This window comes from Patiria miniata, unplaced genomic scaffold (assembly GCF_015706575.1).
Source record: "Patiria miniata isolate m_02_andy unplaced genomic scaffold, ASM1570657v1 HiC_scaffold_8, whole genome shotgun sequence".
Classification (NCBI taxonomy): domain Eukaryota; kingdom Metazoa; phylum Echinodermata; class Asteroidea; order Valvatida; family Asterinidae; genus Patiria; species Patiria miniata.
In genome coordinates, this window is record NW_024037075.1 from 11,486,563 (window position 1) to 11,506,127 (window position 19,565).

At 41.5% G+C, this 19,565-nt stretch overlaps 2 protein-coding genes across 2 annotated transcripts; one reads left to right on the top strand and one right to left on the bottom strand.

Moving 5' to 3' along the window:
- Nucleotides 1-563: 563 nt before the first annotated feature.
- On the top strand, nucleotides 564-1,580 carry LOC119719728 (adenosine receptor A2b-like). Its single transcript, XM_038189226.1, has one exon. It carries the CDS (start codon nucleotides 564-566, stop codon nucleotides 1,578-1,580), a length of 1,017 nt encoding a protein of 338 aa, XP_038045154.1.
- A 2,958-nt stretch (nucleotides 1,581-4,538) lies between these two features.
- On the bottom strand, nucleotides 4,539-16,470 carry LOC119719729. Its single transcript, XM_038189227.1, has 8 exons — nucleotides 16,018-16,470; nucleotides 15,080-15,220; nucleotides 13,780-14,634; nucleotides 13,231-13,356; nucleotides 7,528-7,683; nucleotides 6,414-6,554; nucleotides 5,107-5,964; nucleotides 4,539-4,698 (listed from the first exon to the last, which is right to left on the bottom strand). The coding sequence occupies exons 1-8, from the start codon at nucleotides 16,220-16,222 to the stop codon at nucleotides 4,571-4,573; spliced, it is 2,610 nt and encodes an 869-aa protein (XP_038045155.1). The 5' UTR covers nucleotides 16,223-16,470; the 3' UTR covers nucleotides 4,539-4,570.
- Between the last annotated feature and the right edge of the window lie 3,095 nt (nucleotides 16,471-19,565).

Here is a 19,565-nt window from a genome sequence, read left to right on the forward strand (position 1 = left end):
AGCAATAGGCCAATGGGAGTGCGTAGCCTTTAATGTACTCACTTTTTTGACCCGCTAAAATGGATATAAAACGACGACACACCACAAGTTCCCAAACTGATCCGGAGAAATGCTAGAGATTGCGAGTGACTGAAAAGAAAGACTCACGACAGAAATAGTCCTTCTTTTAGTGTCAAAAGCTATAAACTCGTCGCACTTCTCGCTCAGTGAAGTCTGCTTCAGTGTATTCCAGTAACCCACTTGTGCCACGCAGTGATATTCAGTCAGGTGACATTGATACCCTACTGGAAACAGATTTGTGCCAAACGCCCGAGAGAGAACCCACAGTAACCAATGGTGTCACAACGTATGCATTTGGCAGAGGACTAGTAGAATTTGGATTGAGTAGTTTGCAGTCAGACGGACTCTGTCGTGTATTCACAACGGTTCAAGTGACGTAGGCGTACACAATTTGACTTGTAAATGCTGGCATGCCCGTAAACGACACCACACCCTTGCCTTAAAGTATTATCAAGCAATAAAATGGTAGACGTTTTCGATACATTACTGTGAGGTTTGTGACAATGTCATCCCGCAATTGCTCGTTACCAAACCTGTACGACATAGTTGACGAGAATGGCCAGCCAGATACTGTGGCTCAGCAGACAATCCTTGCCGTCACCTTCACCATGGGCATCCTGTCCGTTCTCGGCAACTCTCTCGTTATCGCCACCTGCCTCTTCAACAGCTTCAAGCGCAGGATTCGCCGACGGATAAACATCTTCGTCTGCAACCTGTCCCTGGCCGACCTGTGCATCGGCGTGTGTTTCCCCATCACGCTCCGCCTTGGCTCGTCACGCGTGGACGTGGTCAGCAGCGTCTTCCTGCTCGTGTCGACCGTGTGCGTGACGTCCGTGGCCCTGGAGCGTTTCGTGGCGGTGGTCTTGTCTCCGTTCCGTTACAAAGAGATGTTTACGTACAGACGCTGCATCGTGATAAGTCTTTTCTGCTGGATCATCCCCGTGGTAGTCACCATCCCTCTGTCGTTAAACCTCGAGATATTCTACCGTGTCTTTTTCGTCGTTGCCCCGTGTGTTGTCCTGTTTGAACTTTGCCTCACAGGGGCTCTTTACTCAGCTATTTACTACACCGTCCGTAAACAGCGACGACAGATTACGGTTAACCTTCCCTTAGCACCTGAACTTCATCAGACCCGTCGTCTGTCAACCCTCTTTGCCCTTATTGTTGGCCTGTTTCCGCTGTGTTGGCTTCCTATGGTAGTCATCGTTATGGTACAATCCCTAAGTTTCGGCAAGAAGAACGTTTGTTTCGTTGCTAATGTGCCGTTTTACGCCGGTCTGTGTGTCGGCCTTATCACCTCCGTGGTAAACCCATTCATCTACTGGTGGCGGATGCCAGACTACAAGGATGGAACTAAGGCTCTGTGCGCCTTCCTATTCTGCAAGAAATCGAATGTTGTCGATCCCATTGTCACCGTCTCTTCTGTATCTATGGTCACCGGCTGCCATGCTGATCAACTCCAGGAGCTTTACCGAAGCAGGCAGTTCACCACATCTCAGATGCCTTTAGTCGTCGGGTGATCTATAATAATTTATTTCACCCCATATATAAGTACTAATATGACATTTCAGCACCTGCAAAAAGGGTTCATTAGGTTTCTGGCAACTTAATATGGGGCATTATTATTGTATCACCTATTGACGGCCTTCTAATATAATTAACACAAAACATTTGAAGAAAAAAATTCTCAGTTCGATTTAGGTTGATCTTGATTTTATTGCATGCTTTGTCTACTGTAAAGAGCAAAGTCTATATCGAGTATTTTGGATGTTTGCATTCCAGGGTGCCGTAGCACATGGTCAAGCACAATGTCTTTTTGTCAAAACCACGTCTGTGACGTTGCAAACGAAGATCAATTAGTGCGGATCATCATAACGCCATAAAGGAAGATATCATGATCATAAAAGGCGTCATACGTTTCACAAATGTAGTAGTAGTAACATTTATTTCAATGATGCCATTCATTACAATTAAGAACAATTATGTACAGGGTGGTTCGAAAAAAAGGACACCCACTTTTGACAGCAATTTTTACCTACTTAATGAACTTATTTTAAATATTTTTTTCACATAGTAGTAAAGTAAAGGCCTTTAACTATGCATGGTGAAAAAAAGCTTAGTAAAAGTCGCAAAAATAGTGATATTATGCTAATTTGAATACAAGTCACCAAAATCAGTCTTGTCCATGGGTTATTCTGTGCAAATTTGACGTTTTCGTAGTTCATAAAAATTTAAAAAAACTTTCCCACCAAAATACATTTTGCCATGGTAGCTTTTTTTGAAGCTGTCCAATTCTTCATGTCAGTGTTAAGATCATCTACTCAATGAGCTGTCGGCTTAAGTTCATTGTTGCATAACATTACATAACATAACAATCAAATGCCATGCCCTTTCAAATAAAGCTCCGATAGCTGAGCTCAGTCAAGTGAAGGGAATGTATACCTCCATGGACAAACAGGTTTCGCACATGAAATGTTCAAATTAGCATAGCTCAACGACAAAATGTGCAAATGCAACGATTTTTTTCGTCACATTTGCTTAAAGGCCAGTACTTTAATAGCTACTAATCCACAGTTAAAAATAATTTTTAAAAATAGGTGAAAATTGCTGTCAAATGTGGGTGTCCTTTTTTTTAACCACCCTGTACAATCATGTATAAATTAGAAAAAGTCAGTAGTATAATATTTGTTAGTTATGTACACAGTGATTAATAATAAAGTGGGAAATTAAATGACAACATTAAGCAGATCTGGTTAAGCACAACGCTTTTGTGCCCTTACCTATGGACAAACATACAACCAAAGTACTGTAATAAGGGACAAACAAAACACTACGAGAGACAGACAGGGCAAGTGTGAGACTAAAGGCCTAAATATTAATGCACAAAATAATGACATTTCAATTTATGAATATGATTGGAGAAAGTGAGTTTTTAAATATTTGACAAAGACAGATAGTGAGGGTAACGATTTAAGAGAATCATCTAACTATTCCAGTACAAGATGCCTCCGATGACTAGCTTTGACGTGCTGTTAAATTGGACGAACAAATTTCCCCTAAGCACTACTTCGAGTGTTATACATGTATACATAAACGTTAGATGCCAAGGTAAAACAAGAATTAAAACAGGACGGAAGAAATTATGCATAAATGTATACATTGATTTTCCTATAAAATAAAGGTAATATAAGTCATTACATTGTAATATATTTAATTTAGCAAATAATGGAGCAGAATGATCACAATAGCCAGCATTTGAAATTACACGAACTGCTCGTTTCTGTAAAGTAAGTAATCTGTTACGCGTATATGGCAAACTACCCCAGGTCAAGATTAAGTAATTTAACTATGGTTAAACAAATGAATTATACAATGTCAATAAAATCTAACTCGGAAGGTAATATTTCAAACGATTCATTATTCCAGTGTTCATTATTTTGGTCGCTGCTTCATCAATATGATGTTTCCAAGTGAGATTTTCATCAAAAGTTACACCCAGGAATTTAGTCATCTTAACCTGACTAAGCCTTGAGTTATTCAAAATCAGAGGAATAGTTTGTGTGTATTTGTACTGATTGGCACAAAAAATCATATAATTTCACTTGACGACATTAATACCTAATTTATTTGTGAGAAGCCATGTACTGATCTTTTCAAGTTCCATATTTAGGTTACTAATTGCTTCATCTACGTTATCGTGAGTACAATGTATACAACAAACTTGTATCATCTGCAAATAAACAAAATGTTATAGTGTCTGAGGTGTTACATATATCATTAATATAAAGAAGCAATAGAAAAGGACCCAACACAAAACCCTGAGGTACCCCACACGTAATGAATCGGCTAGTTGAAGTTACAGAGTGAAATGACACATACTGCTTTCTGTTACATAAATAACTTTTCAGTAGATGCAAAGCTGTTCCCCGCACTTCGTAAGTTTCTAATTTACCGATTAGAATATCGTGATTTACAGTATCAAATGCTTTTGATAAGTCCAAGTTAATGCCTATGGAGAAGATAGTTTGATCAATTGCATTACATAATGTATTAATTACATACGATATAGCTAATTCAGTTGAACGATTTTGTCTAAATCCAAATTGAGACTTAGAGAGAATATTGTTTTTAGTGATAAAAGATACCAATCGTTTATAAATAAGCTTTTCAAATAGTTTTGAAAACGTAGATAGGACTGATATGGGTCTATATTTGGTAATGTCATGCTTACAACCTTTTTTTATATACATGTATCGGTGTTACTTGGGCTATTTTTAGATCATCGGGGAAAACTCCAGCTGTCAAACACTTGTTAAAGATGTCTGCCAAAGGCTAAAGAATACCGTTCTTGTTTGATGACAGAAGAACTTAAACCATCAAATCCAGGGGCCTGTGAGTGCAGTATCGGTCTTATTTATCAAATTTAAAAACCATTAAAAACTCAAATGAAATAGTTTGGAGAAGTGGAACTGTGCTTTGTCACAGCAGGATGGACAAGTAAAGACCGACCTTATTCATCCTGTTTACGAACAGATGAAAACCATCGCATCAATCCTATTATGGTTGCCATCAAAACTGCTGTTGCTCCTGTCGCCATGAAGACTATCTCATACGCCTTGCTTATATCATGGACCCAACCTATTAGTAAAATACAAGAGAGATGTAAATAATACTCGGTCAAATTATATAATCTTATTCTACTCTCATAGACAAAGATTGTTCCTCCAAAGTCACTTCGTAATGTAGTATGATTCAGTGATTGCTGATATGGCGTTCTTTTTTTAAATTTAGAGATCCTTAAAATGCTCTGTGTACTATTGTAAGTTGCTAATCAGTATGTCAGGCCTTCCTATGTGAATGTCTTTTTGATTGATGACACTGACCAAATAATTTTGCAAGTCTTCAGCGTAAAGCTTCAAATGTATTAACAGTTTTCAATCAGCAGCGGTGTGACAAATTTGGGATCAGTCATCATTTCCATAGTTCATGTCTCATCTTCCTCGTATAGTCAGGAGAATAGTCAAGAGAATAGTCAAGAGAACTCACCAGCGAAAACTCCGCCTACGAGTGTCCCGGTACCGTGGGACACGAAGAGCCAGCCGTACGCAGACGTCTGCCGGTCGCCTACTAGTACCTCTCTCATCAGCACGTACGTCAAAGGGTAAATGACGCCAATTGCTATACCCGTAATGCTAGCTAGGATTGCCAGAGCCGTGTACGAGGAAACTGCCAGGGGATCTAGAAGATTGGGTACGGCAAAGACTAGGCCAGCCAGGATAAAGAGTGTTGAGGCTTTGATGAGACCGAGATCAACCAAGAGTCCGTGGCTCAGGCGTCCGATCAGGGATCCTATTCCGCCGTAGGTTGCAAGGAAGGCAGAAGGGGAGTCCCCGAAACCAAGCTCAATACCTTGTGGAATGAGAAATAAATGCCACATACTGAAAATCACCCCCTCTAACAAAGTTGCCACTTGGAACATAATGAAAGTCGGCTGGGTCAGTGCCTGGATATCAAGACGCTCGCGTAGAGTCTCAGATACTCTCCTCAGAACGGACATCATTCCTCCAGGATCCGCCTTCGAATCAGAGGAGCCGTTATTAATAGGGTAACCAGGCATTGGGAGTTCAGTTTCCTCATCGGCGTGACTGGGCACCAGACTGTATCGCATGTCGAGTGGTCTGAGTAGTGCTCCACACGCGACGTAATTGAAACAGAGAGCTCCCGTCAGTACCAGAGCATTTCGCCAACCGTACAGGAACACCAGGTAATCCACAAGCGGGGGAAGGACCATCATGCCGATCGTGCCTCCTGCGAGGGTGACACCGTTAGCAAATGCAAAGTCGTCTGGAAAGTAGTCCATGAGAGTCTGTGTCAAGGCAACTTGTATAAAGGTCAGGCCTACACCTGCACATACCAAAAAAGGAGGACAAGAAAGGTCATCAGTAATAAAGACATCGTAATGAATCACTTTTTGTACTCGTATCGAGAGAGAGAAGAACCCTTACACAACTCATCGATTGGATATGTCTTACCCATCTTTATAAGCATTGCTGAGATAGTTTAATAATCCTAACGACGCCTAACGCGTTGATATATAGTACCGGTAACAGTGGCACAAAAATGTGCACAGAAGGCATTATAGCGATGTTCAATTCAACAACGAGAGCTTCTTTAATTACTCCAGTCATTCAAGTGAAGTAGAACATCCCCTCTAAGTGGATTAGGACTTTTCCGAGGTGTAACTTCAGTTGTCGAGTTCTTTGAATTGTTTTCAATGTATTATGCAATTGCAAGCAACGGACGTGGTTATTTTATTTAAAAGGAAACTGACTACAATGTTAAAACTTTCTTACTTGATACTGAGAAGAGCACTCCGAGTTGCACAGTAGATGTTGCAAGTGACCCTGCTATGGTGGCGGTTCCAACCACTGCTCCTCCCACCATTGTTATTGTCCGTGGGGACCAAACCTTCAGCGCAGCACCAGCTAAGGGACCTATGAGAAGCATTGGAATCACAAGATTCCGGCGACATATTATTGTTTTAATGAAATGAAAGCTTTCAACTCTTGAGGTTGTAATCCCCTCGTTTTTATTTTTTCTTTGGAACATGAGGGCCACTTTCTCAGAAAAAAATACCAATTTTGACCCACCCGGACCCGTTTGATTTAGGGGGGTGGTGTGAATAATTGTATTTATTTTTATTTTGGGTGTTGTACTATTTTACTGTAATGATTACTTCTTATATTATTTCTCTTACATAAGGTTGTTTTCATTGTGTCTGTAACTCGGCTTGTGACCGCGAGGGACCATTAATAAACCAATCCCCAATCCCCATCCCCATCCCCATCCCAACACTCCATTACGTGTAACGAAAATGGCCTAAAGGGTGCACCCAAGTAAATAGGCAAAAATCAGTCATCCGAGCTCATGAATAAAAGTTATACACTCCAATTCTTCTATAATTATTAGAGAGTTCAGAGAGCCATATACCATGGTAATACCATGGTATGCATGACCATGGTAACACCATGTAAAAGATGACATGGATCTACTGTAGGCAATTTCCAATGGACTGTTCCATCATGATTTGTCCATGTTTTTTTTTTGTGGTACTTTTTCATAAAGTTTATAAATACTTTAATAAAATTAATATAAAATTCTCGCAACTCGCTCCGATCGAGCTGTTACGCTTAGTGCCACACCATGGAAACCATCATTTAACAATAAAAACCACAGTGAACCCTTGGTAAATCCATAGTTACTTCCGTTTCACCATCATTTTACGGTCAATGACATGGTACAACCATGGTAAAACCAAGGTATTTCTTGGATAACCTTGATTTACATGGTAATATCTTTTCCTTTTTTTCATAAGGGTCGGCCTTTATCGCTTTTGTTTATGGGAATTTATTTGACTGGGTGCACCCTTGATTGGTTGATATAATGTCCACGAATAGAAAAACTCACCGCACACTGTAGACCCAATGCCTGCAGTAGCGCTTGTCACGAACCCTGCGACGGCTGTGCTGGTGGAAAAGCTGACCACGATGTGGGGAAGAAAAAACTCCCATGGCTTTAAATTTACCGAGGGCGATAAACGACCACAAAAAGCGAGAGAATAATATCATCCAACGCCAGGAATTTCGGCGGCTCTTATCCGAGCCGTTAATCATGCTGAGTCCTCCTCAAGTTCAACCGGTGGTCTGATTCGCCTGACGGTCGGTACGTGGCTGTGCTGGTCCGGTGTCACGGTCTCGCTTCTCCGGCGTGCTATACCTCCCTCGGGTGGATTCAATGGAACATTGAGCACGTAATAGCACAGAGCAACCGGGTTATCACATGCTCATGTGTTCGCTGTGCTTACTTTTCACCAGGCTGGGTTCTGAGGAATACAGCTGGTGACACTAACGATTGTGCTCTCCCTGTATCATGTGCAATGACTTAACTGAGTTGACTGGGAGAATTACATAACAGTCTTTTGAGATGCGCAAGAGGCAAACGGGTCTTTATTATGATGGTTTTACAGTCCACTGCGTCTGTTAAAGAGAATGGACGAGGAACTGTAGATTCGTGCTGCACGAATCTACAGTTCCGAGTCTATTCTCTGACCTAACCTATTTCTTGAAACAACAATAGTTTATGCAAATAAGATCTCTGGTTTACCACATTTGTGAATAAGTGAAGATTCGTACAATCTAGTCAACTTTGCCTGGCCCTGTGCTTGCATAATAACAAGATGCTATTGTTAGCCCGTCGGATGGGTGCACATCTTCTGTTCTTCTAATCATATGAACAGAACATGTCCTTATGGAAAGTCACACGCACATGCACCCACCCATGTTTAGTGCGAACACACTGTCTTGCCTTACTCCCAAAGCCAAATGGAGTTCGCGCTTGTAAAGTTGTATTTAGTTACAGTCAGGGGATTATACTGGAAACTAATTTGATGCTGCTTTTACGGGATTGATCTGAGGAGTTTTTACAAACCACAAGAGCAAAAGTTGGCAAGTGTGCATTGTGGAACCACATTGTTCACCTTGATATTGTAACGGATTTACCAAATTACCCCGGACGATTTGTTCCCCCGGTGGTCACCCAGCAGGTGTGGTACCTCCTTCAAGAGACCCAAGACCGGTCGAGTAGGCCCGTTGGGCGGAAATGTACCGCCTAATGCACAGGGCTAACGACTGGACCCTCAGTAAACCTCCTCGGGGACAGACATGACACAGGACAAGAGTTAATGGGACAAGGAAATAATGATGATGTGACCTCCTTTATTTATCACTCAATTACTGCTGCTTGAACCTCCCAGTAATCACCGATTAAATTGTACCCTAAATAATTAACTGGTTGCTGTAATTACAAGTAAATAAATAATTGAATGAGTGCCTCTGATCCGCCTAGCGCTAGCCGTGCCACCTCCCAGCGATTGGCGCGCCTCCTAGTTTGGATCCTCCCGTTGTAGCCTCTCGAGGCTACGAGTGCCTCCCCCTAGGGTTTCCAAAGGTAACTTAACTCCCTTCCCCTAGTACACGGACCAGAAACTAATCCCTAGTTTCCTTATCGGCATCCCACCGCAGTCCCACTCAAGTATTCCTAACAGTGGCCCACGCTCGAATTGAGGTAGCTATGGTGGCTTTAAAGGGACATCGCACATATATATTGACGCAAATATTGACGCCAATATTCACGACATGGCCCCCATGTCGCAAATATTGACGCCAATATTGACGCCAATATTCACGACATGGAGCCAAGTCGCAAATATTGACGCCAATATTGACGCCAATATTCACGACATGGACACAAGTCGCAAATATTGACGCCAATATTCACGACATGGACCCATCAAGTCGCAAATATGGACGCCAATATTGACGCCAATATTCACGACATGGTCTCCAAGTCGCAAATATTGACGCCAATATTCACGCCAATATTCACGACATGAACCCAAGTCGCAAATATTGACGCCAATATTCACGACATGGCCCAAGTCGCAAACCCACTCAGGCGTGAATTTTTTTCACAGCAACTCGGGGTGTCCGTTACCCCCACAGTCTGGCACCAGATAAACCTATCTCTGGCTGAACGTTCGTCGTGAGGCGCAGCGCGAGCCATGGATGTACATGTACATTGGACGCAAGGTGACCGTTTTAGCCGATTTTCGCCTAACTTTGACAGAATTTTTGTAAAAAACGAGAGTTTGACAGAAAATTTGACAGAATGGATTTTTGGGGGGCAGATTTCTGGCACAATTCTGCAAAAATGGTTGTCAATTTGATTTGATGAGAACAGCAAATTTGAACAAAAAATTAACAGCAAATTTGAACGGCAAATTTGAACAAAAAATGGTACATATTTTTGAAAAAGCGTCAATCCTTTCATACAAACCCTGGCGTAATGGGACAGGTTGGCTGGTCTAGGCAAATACTTTTCGCAAAGTTGCGCTTTTTATTTTTGGGACTCGATCAAGTCTTAATTATTAGCCTTCGCTCGAGTCGAGTCGAGTCTTCTGATAAGGGACTCGAGTCGAGTCGAGTCATTTGCTCGCAGTGACTCGAGTCGAGTCGAGTCATTTGCTCGCAGTGACTCGAGTTGAGTCGAGTCATTTACCTTTAGGGACTTGAGTCGAGTAACCAAAAATTGTGACTCGAGTCGGACTCGAGTCGAGTGACCAAAAATTGTGACTCGAGTCGGACTCGAGTCGAGTCATTGACTCGAGTCATTACAACGTTGTAATGACTCGAGTCAATGACTCGACTCGAGTCCGACTCGAGTCACAATTTTTGGTGATTCGACTTGATTCGAGTCCCTAAGGGTAAATGACTCGACTTGACCCGAGTCACTGTGAGCAAATGACTCAAGTCGACTCGAGTCCCTCATCAGAAGACTCGACTCGACTCAAGCGATGACTAATAAGACTCGATCGAGTCCCAAAAATAAAAAGCGCAACTTTGCGAAAAGTATTTGTAATGACGGTGCAGAATTTATGCTCACTTTACTTTGCGAATAGCAGTCATGTACAAATATACGAGTGTCACAGACTCCCACCTAATTTGGTTCTAGAATGCACAAAATACTATCCGGGAACCAGATTTTTAAACACATTTTCTAATTCGCTGTTTCATCGTTGGTTCTGGGCGATTTCTTATAAAGCTTTTGGATTTGAACGCTCGCTAAAGTTAATGGCCTCCTTTTATAAATTTTGGTATACATAGTGTTCAAATACTCGTGACTCGGGCTGACTCGAGCTAAATATTTGACTCGACTCGACTTGACTCGACCTATTGACCTAATGACTCAACTCGATTCGAGTCACTTCTTTAAAATGACTCGACTCGACTCGAGTCACTTCTTTAAAATGACTCGACTCGACTCGAGTCACAAAAATCAGTGACTCGTTACAACTCTGGGTCTAGGTGCTGAAGTTCACTGGAAACGTCGTCGTGGCCGGATCCACGTTTTGCCCGAAATTTACGGGATAATTTTATAACATCTTTATGTGACTATAGATTGTTTATAATGTGAGTTGAACCTTAATTAAGGTAATACTACCAATCTACATGTGATTTTAAGTGTTTATAGTGTATTTCGAGTAATTCTGGGGAATTTGGCAGATTTTTGATAAATCTGACAGATTTTTTGTGTGCATTTAGCACAATTTGGCTCCGACCTTACGGTCACACTGATTGGACGTCCGTGTCCTTACAGCGAAGGAAGTTCGCGCTAACACAAACACAATGTTAAAACGTGTGTGCTGTAGAGTAGGGTGCGCCAGACAAGTTGCTTGAATCGCTACCTAGGTTGCTAAAAAAAAAGAAGAGAATATTCACGCCTGAGTGGGTTTGCGACTTAGGCCATGTCGTGAATATTGGCGTCAATATTGGCGTCAATATTTGCGACATGGAGACCATGACGTGAATATTGGCGTCAATATTGGCGTAAATATTTGCGACATGGAGGCTATGTCGTGAATATTGGCGTCAATATTGGCGTCAATATTTGCGACTTGGGTTCATGTCGAGAATATTGGCGTCAATATTGGCGCAAATATTTGCGACTTGGAGACCATGTCGTGAATATTGGCGTCAATATTGGCGTCAATATTTGCGACTTGGAGACCATGTCGTAAATATTGGCGTCAATATTGGCGTCAATATTTGCGACTTGGGTCCATGTCGTGAATATTGGCGTCAATATTGGCGTCAATATTTGCGACTTGGCTCCATGTCGTGAATATTGGCGTCAATATTGGCGTCAATATTTGCGACATGGGGCCATGTCGTGAATATTGGCGTCAATATTTATGTGCCATATCCCTTTAAAGCCACCATAGGTAGCGCACACTGTAGCCTCCAATACCTGAGCTCAGCACTCCGCAGGTCCGTTCCCGACGATGTCTGTATTATTTAACACGCTTTGCCGCTCGCGCGCCGATTGTGTGCAACTAGCGCAGTAGCGCTCTAGCGCCCTCTGTAGTTAGACTCTGATTTCGCGCTCGCGCTTGCTCGCGCTCGCATCGCATAGCAGATCTCGCTCATTTGCGTTACAATATATTTATGGACTAGGCTACACATCGAAATATGACCATCTCACTCACCACAGGAAATAATTTTGTTAGGAAAATACATTATTTTGGAATACATTCTCAGGCGTATATGATTCGGTAGGTTTCATCCGTTTGTTATTCGTCCAATCTATTTATGATTGTCATTTTGATATTGTATTTTTTGCACAGGCCAGTAATTCAATAACAGACGAAATAATGATAAAACTAAGATAAAGAGGAATATTTTTCACTGCACTTTAGCTTAAAATTTATAATCGCCACCGTATATTAAATTAAAAATATCAGCACGGCAAATTAAAAATCAAACGAGAACATTTTGTGTAAAAAATTAAAGAACTAAAATAGTAGGTTATTTATTAACATCAGGTACACGTCAATTTTTTTCGGGAAAAAACAACAAAATTCGTACATTTTTGAGTACCATTAACATTTTTTTTCTTATCATTATAATGGACTGAAACTTTTACTGAAACCGTATATAAATGGAGTTGTTTGCAGAGGCTATTCACAACAAAAACTATAGATTCCTAAAATTATCTACAGTTAGGTGTAGATTCTTAAAATAATCTACAGTAAAGTGTAGATTCGTGAAAATTATCTACACTTTTAACAATAGTTTGACGTCAAAGAAATAGGTTAAATAACAATAAACGTTTGAGCTCAAGAGGCGGGTGAAACATGTGCTTCACTTTCGTCTTGACTGCCCTACTGAGAAGACGAGCACGGCACAAATATCAAGCGGGGTTTTCTCCTCCGCGCTCCCCACCTGCCAGACGGTTATTCTTTATACAAAGCACGAAAGTCGATTCATAAATATTCCATTGAATTTAAGGCGGAGTAGACCCCTAAAAAAAATACACGAGTAATGACATACTGATAAATCGTTTAACTGGTCTAGAATGAATAAACATTCAATTCTAAGAGAAAGATGGAATGAAGTATTTCAGTCTCGGTCTTATTTATCAAATTTAAAACCATTAAAAACTAAAATGAAATCGTTTTCATGTAAAATATGGGTACATGCCTGCAATTCTTAGTAAACCGAGAAGTGGAACTGTGCTTGGTCACAGCAGGATGGACAAGTAAAGACCGACGTTATTCATCCGGTTTACGAACAGATGAAAACCATCGCATTATTCCTATCATGGTTGCCATCAAAACTGCTGTTGCTCCTGTCACCATGAAGACTATCTCATACGCCTTGCTTATATCATGGACCCAACCTAAGAGTAAAGTACAAGAAAGATATAAATAATACTCAGTAAAATAATGTACATGTATTCTTATTCTGTTCTCATAGACAAAGATTGTTCCTCCAAAGTCACTTCGTAATGTGGTATGATTCAGTGATTGCTGATATGGCGTTCTTTTAAAAAAAAATTTAATTTCCTTAAAATGATCCTTAAAATCCTTAAAATGCTCTGTGTAATTGTCAGTTGCTACTCAGGATGTCAGGCCTTCCTCTGTGAATGTCTTTTTGATTGATGACACTGATCAAATAATTTGGCAACTCTTCAGTGTAAAGCTTTAATTGTATTTACAGTTTTCAATCAGCAGCGGTGTGACAAATTTGGGATCAGTCATTATTTCCATAGTTCATGTCTCATCTTCCTCGTATAGTCAGGAGAATAGTCAAGAGAACTCACCAGCGAAAACTCCGCCTACGAGTGTCCCGGTACCGTGGGACACGAAGAGCCAGCCGTACGCAGACATCTGCCGGTCGCCTACCACCTCTTTCATCAGCACAAACGTCAAAGGGTAAATGACGCCAATTGCTATACCCGTAATGCTAGCTAGGATTGCCAGAGCCGTGTACGAGGAAACTGCCAGAGGATCTAGAAGATTGGGTACGGCAAAGACTAGGCCAGCCAGGATAAAGAGTGTTGAGGCTTTGATGAGACCGAGATCAACCGAGAGTCCATGGCTCAGGCGTCCGATCAGGGATCCTATTCCGCCGTAGGTTGCAAGGAAGGCAGAAGGGGAGTCCCCGAAACCAAGCTCAATACCTTGTGGAATGAGAAATAAATGCCACATACTGTAAACCATCCCCTCTAACAAAATTGCCACTTGGAACATAACGAAAGTCGGCTGGGTCAGTGCCTGGATATCAAGACGCTCGCGTAGAGTCTCAGATACTCTCCTCAGAACGGACGTCATTCCTCCAGGATCCGCCTTCGAATCAGAGGAGCCGTTATTAATGGGGTTACCAGGCATTGGGAGTTCAGTTTCCTCATCGGCGTGACTGGGCACCAGACTGTATCGCATGTCGAGTGGTCTGAGTAGTGCTCCACACGCGACGTAATTGAAACAGAGAGCTCCCGTCAGTACCAGAGCATTTCGCCAACCGTACAGGAACACCAGGTAATCCACAAGCGGGGGAAGGACCATCATGCCGATCGTGCCTCCTGCGAGGGTGACACCGTTAGCAAATGCAAAGTCGTCTGGAAAGTAGTCCATGATAGTTTGTGTCATGGCTACTTGTATAAAGGCCAGGCCAATACCTGCAGATACCACCAAAACATAAGAGAACAAAAAGTCATCAGTAATAAAGAAGTCGTAATGAATCACTTTTTATGTACTCGTATCAAGAGAGAGAGAGAAGAACCCCTAACACAACTCATCGATTGGATTTTCTTACCCGTCTTTATAAGCATTGCTGAGAAAGTTTAATAAACCTATACAGCGACGCTCAACTCGTTAATGGTACCGGTAATACTGGCCCCAAAATCTAGATAACTTTGCACAGATGACATTATAGCGATGTTCAACACAGCGAGAGGAGCTTACTCCAGTCATTTAAGTGAAGTAGCTCCCCGCAAGTGGATTCGGTCTTGTCCGAAGTGTAACTTCAGTTGGTCAAATTCTTTGAATTGTTTTCTAATGTGTTATGCAATCAACAGACGTGGTTATTATTTCACATGAAACTGACCACATGTTAAAACTTACTTGAGACTGAGAAGAGCACTCCGAGTTGTACAGTAGATGTTGCAAGTGACCCTGCTATGGTGGCGGTTCCAACCACTGCTCCTCCCACCATTGTTATTGTCCGTGGGGACCAAACCTTCAGCGCAGCACCAGCTAAGGGACCTATGAGAAGCATTGGAATCACAAGAAACAGGAATAAGGACGTGTAATTTACAACTATGGACCGTTCCTGCTTGGGCTATACTCGCCCTTTGGTCTCAGCAAGCCTCACCGTTGCCGTCTACAGCGAAAGGCGGAGGAAGGCCCCCCTCCCCCCCCCCCCCCCCCCCCCCCTGCGACATATTATTATTTGTTTAAAATGACATGAAAGCTTTCAACAGTTCAGGTTGTAATAATCCCCGCGCTCTTATTTATTCTGTGGAACATTGGAGCCACTTTCTCAGAAGAAAAATATACCAATTTTTCCCCGCCCGGCCCGCACTCTAAACCAGGATTTGCTACTGTCTCTCACCATGGAGCTATAACACAGCACTTGTGACCGAGTTTGACCGAGATCATGGTGATAGCTTATACACCGTACGGCTAGTCATTAGGCCAACAATGCTAATAGCACTCCATACGTGTAACGAAAATGGCCTAATGAAAAGTATCAAGGCCAAAAATTCGTCCGCAGAGCTCATGAATAAAAGTTACACACTCAAATTCAGAGTTCTTAGAGCCATGGAATTGGGGAATTGAAGAGATATGGCAATGCCTCTGGCCTGGACTTGGGGCTTCCAATTCAGAGCATTTTGGATGCAATCGGGCCCGAAAATGGCGCTAGCCATGCTGTGGAGGGATCCTTTTTCAAGATAGCTACGGTGCTTTTCCACTTTGAAAAACATCAATCGTTCAGTTACGAGTGACTTTGATTTTGATTGGGTGCCCATGCATGACAGTGATATGGTAGAATAACTCACCGCACACTGTAGTCCCAATGCCTACACTAGCGCTTGTCACGAACCCTGCGACGGCTGTGCTGGTGGAAAAGCTGACCACGATGTGGGGAAGCAAAACTCCCATGGCTTTAAATTTACCGAGGGCGATAAACGACCACAAAAAGCGAGAGAATAATATCATCCAACGCCAGGAATTTTGGCGGCTCTTATCCGAGCCGTTGATCATGCTGAGGCCTTCTCTGGTTGTGGAATGGACCCTCTGCTAACGGAAATCTTACAATGTCGCCGGTTTGATGCACCTGACGGTACGGTATACGTGCCATAAAGACGAGGCATTGACCCGTTCAGCCATATGGTATTATGCACCCCAAAAACATGGCATTTTTATTATATCAGCCGTGCGAAGCACGCTGGTATACTGTGATCGTCCGATTTCTTTCTTTCTTTCTTTCTTTCTTTCTTTCTTTCTTTCTTTCTTTCTTTCTTTCTCTCTTTCTTTCTTTCTTCGGGCAAACGGTCACGTGACCAATGAAAAAATGGCCATAACTCCTCAAATATTCAGCCGATTTCAAACAAACTTGGTCAAATTAAACCTTGACACATGCCCTAACTAGCCATGTTCGTAAAATCCGGCCAATGGTCATCAATGGTCAGTAGTGGTCATTTAAATAATATTTACAAAATGCTTCTTCTCCCACAGTCTTGACCCAATTAATGTAAAACTTGCTCAGTTGTATCATTGGACCAAGCCTCACAAAAATTGTTCACAGAATTTGGCCAGTGGTCACTTACTGGTCATTAGGGGTCATTTTATGAAAAAAATCAAAAAGCTGTTTTACATTTTAAATCTTTGCAGTCCTGTTGTATTTTTTTATGTTCATAGTAGTTCTCTTACATGCCTTTGCCGATCTCAGCCACATTTAGCAATGGTCACCTTGTGGTCGGTGCGAGTCAGTATTCAGACAAACCGTTAAAACGGCAATTTAGGCTGATATCCGTGCTTCGGGAAGCACACTAGCTCTAGTTAACGTTGTGTTTCTCAGAAAATATGCTTGGTGTGATTGAAATATTGCATTCTAACTGAAAAAGAAATTCTAAACTTCATGTCAGTGAAAAAATCTGCGTGACATGGCGTGGGTCTCAGTATCGACCAATGGAAGACGGCAAAAAGGGTAATATTTGTTAATTAACAACTCGTGAAGGAGGCTTTTATCCCATTGTTTACTGCACATCGTAATGGATAGGAACCTCATTAATATTCGTGAGGCTTCAAAAGATTGATAGATAGTGCGCACGCCAGTGTTACAATTTTCAAAATTGCACGTAGCGAGGCCTATTTTTCCGATTTCAACGAAAAGTAATGAACATATCACAACGACTTTTAGCACATACTTGGATCATTATAGGGGAAATATAAATCCTGCAAGTTGCATGAAGATACGGTCTTCCAACCTGGAGAAATTAATTTTCAAAGATTTCACCCGCCAACGTGACCATGCCTATGTACATGTAATTTCATTCAAAATAAAGTGTTACGTAACCTTTAGAAATCGCCCTTCGCAACCATATGGCTGCGTAAACAAAACAATAAATTTCTTTGTTCGTGTCGCCTTGTCAGTCCTGGTTCACAGCCAACCTAATTAGTCCAGTGGGAAGAAGGGGTTATCGAGCACCCTCGGAAATCAATTTCTAATTGACGGCTTTAGGTCAGACAAAGTTAACTGCGTAGAAAACGATTTGCTATGTTAAAAAAATTCAAAAAAAAATGTCCCACGTATTGTTTTCTGCAAATTAGTGCCGCCATTACTGAAAAATCTATTGTTTGCTATATCTCAGCCAATATTGCAGATAACTGAACGAATAAGGTATCTAAAGCCATGTTTTCAGGGTCAAAGATGACAAAAAACTTTTCTGAAAGTGGCAACATGTGTCCTTCATACTGCAATTGCCTTAAATTATTATTACATATTCATTCTTCAGCGGTTCCTGTCAATTTTCTAGAGTTTCGTGTCAAATACCATGGCAAAAATTACATGAAATGTCATTGCAATACAATGTGTTTTTATCTTGAGTTCCCGTTTTCACAATAACTGTGTTTACATCTCGAATGGCCAGATGTCGAAGCGCGGTGAGCAGTGTTTGTGTAGCGCGCCCTCTTTTGTAAGAAATTGTTGCATGACGATAAAATACGGATTGTCCTTCATACTGCAATTTCCTTCAATTATATTACATTTATTCTTCGGCGGTTCCTGTCAATTTTCTAGACTTTCGTGTCAAATACCATGGCAAAATATTACAGGAAATTTCATTGCAATACAATGTGTTTATCTTGAGTTCCCGTTTTCACAATAACTGTGTTTACATCTCGAACGACCAGACGTCGGAGCGTGGTGAGCAGTGTTTGTGTAGCGCGCCCGCTTTTTGAAAAAAAAATGTTCCATGACGAGAAAATACGGAGAGTCCCTTACAGTGTATTAAAATTCCCATAGACACTAGTGCTAAATACCCATACTTCTGTACTCGGAACTCTCACATGTTTTTAAGCTGCGCAGAGAAATGGCGATCAATATGTCATCTTTTATTTATTTTTTTCAATTGTTGGTGGGTTGACCATTGACCAAAAAAGACGACCCCTATTTTTCCCAAAGCGGAAAAGTAGCCAGCTTGAAAAATGATCCCTCCACAACATGAAAAAATAGCGCCACTTTCGAGCTCAATCGCATCAAAAATGCTCAAAATTGGAATTCCCAAGTCTGGGCCAGAGGTTCATTGCCATATTTTTTTCAATTCCCCAATTTTGTGGCTCTCAGAACTCTCTAATATAGAATATTTTGAGGGTACAACTTTTATTCATGAGCTCGGCGGATGGGCTTAGGCCTATTCACAGGTGTGCACCCCTACACGTCAATTTCCTTCAATATATTACATTCATTCTTTGGCGGTTACTATCAATTTTCAATAACTGTGTTTACATCTCGAATGGCCAGACGTCGGAGCGCGGTGAGCAGTGTTTGTGTAGCGCGCCCTCTTGGCGATTTTAACCGAGGAGGAAGTGGGTGAAATTTTACAAAATAAAAATAAATGCAGTGTTTTGCGTGAATGTTAAAGTTATTAAATGACAAAAATTAACTTTCTATTCTGTCTGTCTCCTTAAATTAAAATAGTGTTTCACTTTATCCAAATACTGCACGCTCAAAAACATGGTGGAATGGACGAATGAAATACCGCAGCTGCCTGATGAATATACATGAGGGATAGTAAAACAAATACAACATGTTTTGCGGGGAAATAGTGAAAACAAATGACCCCTCGGTGTTGGATGATTGGGACTTCGCTTCGCCTCGGGAGATAGTCCCAATCATCCAACACCTCGGGGTCATTAGTTTTATCAGCTTCTGGAGGTCAGTTCTGCCCTCGGAGTATGTATGGCATAACAATTATGAACAGTTATGAGTGCAGTGGTATTTCCATGAGGTCATAGATGGAATGGAACATTCCATTTGTCACCGATAAAAGTGATTCTTTCCATTGCAAGAATGTGAACCATTAATTATTTGTTTGAAAACAAC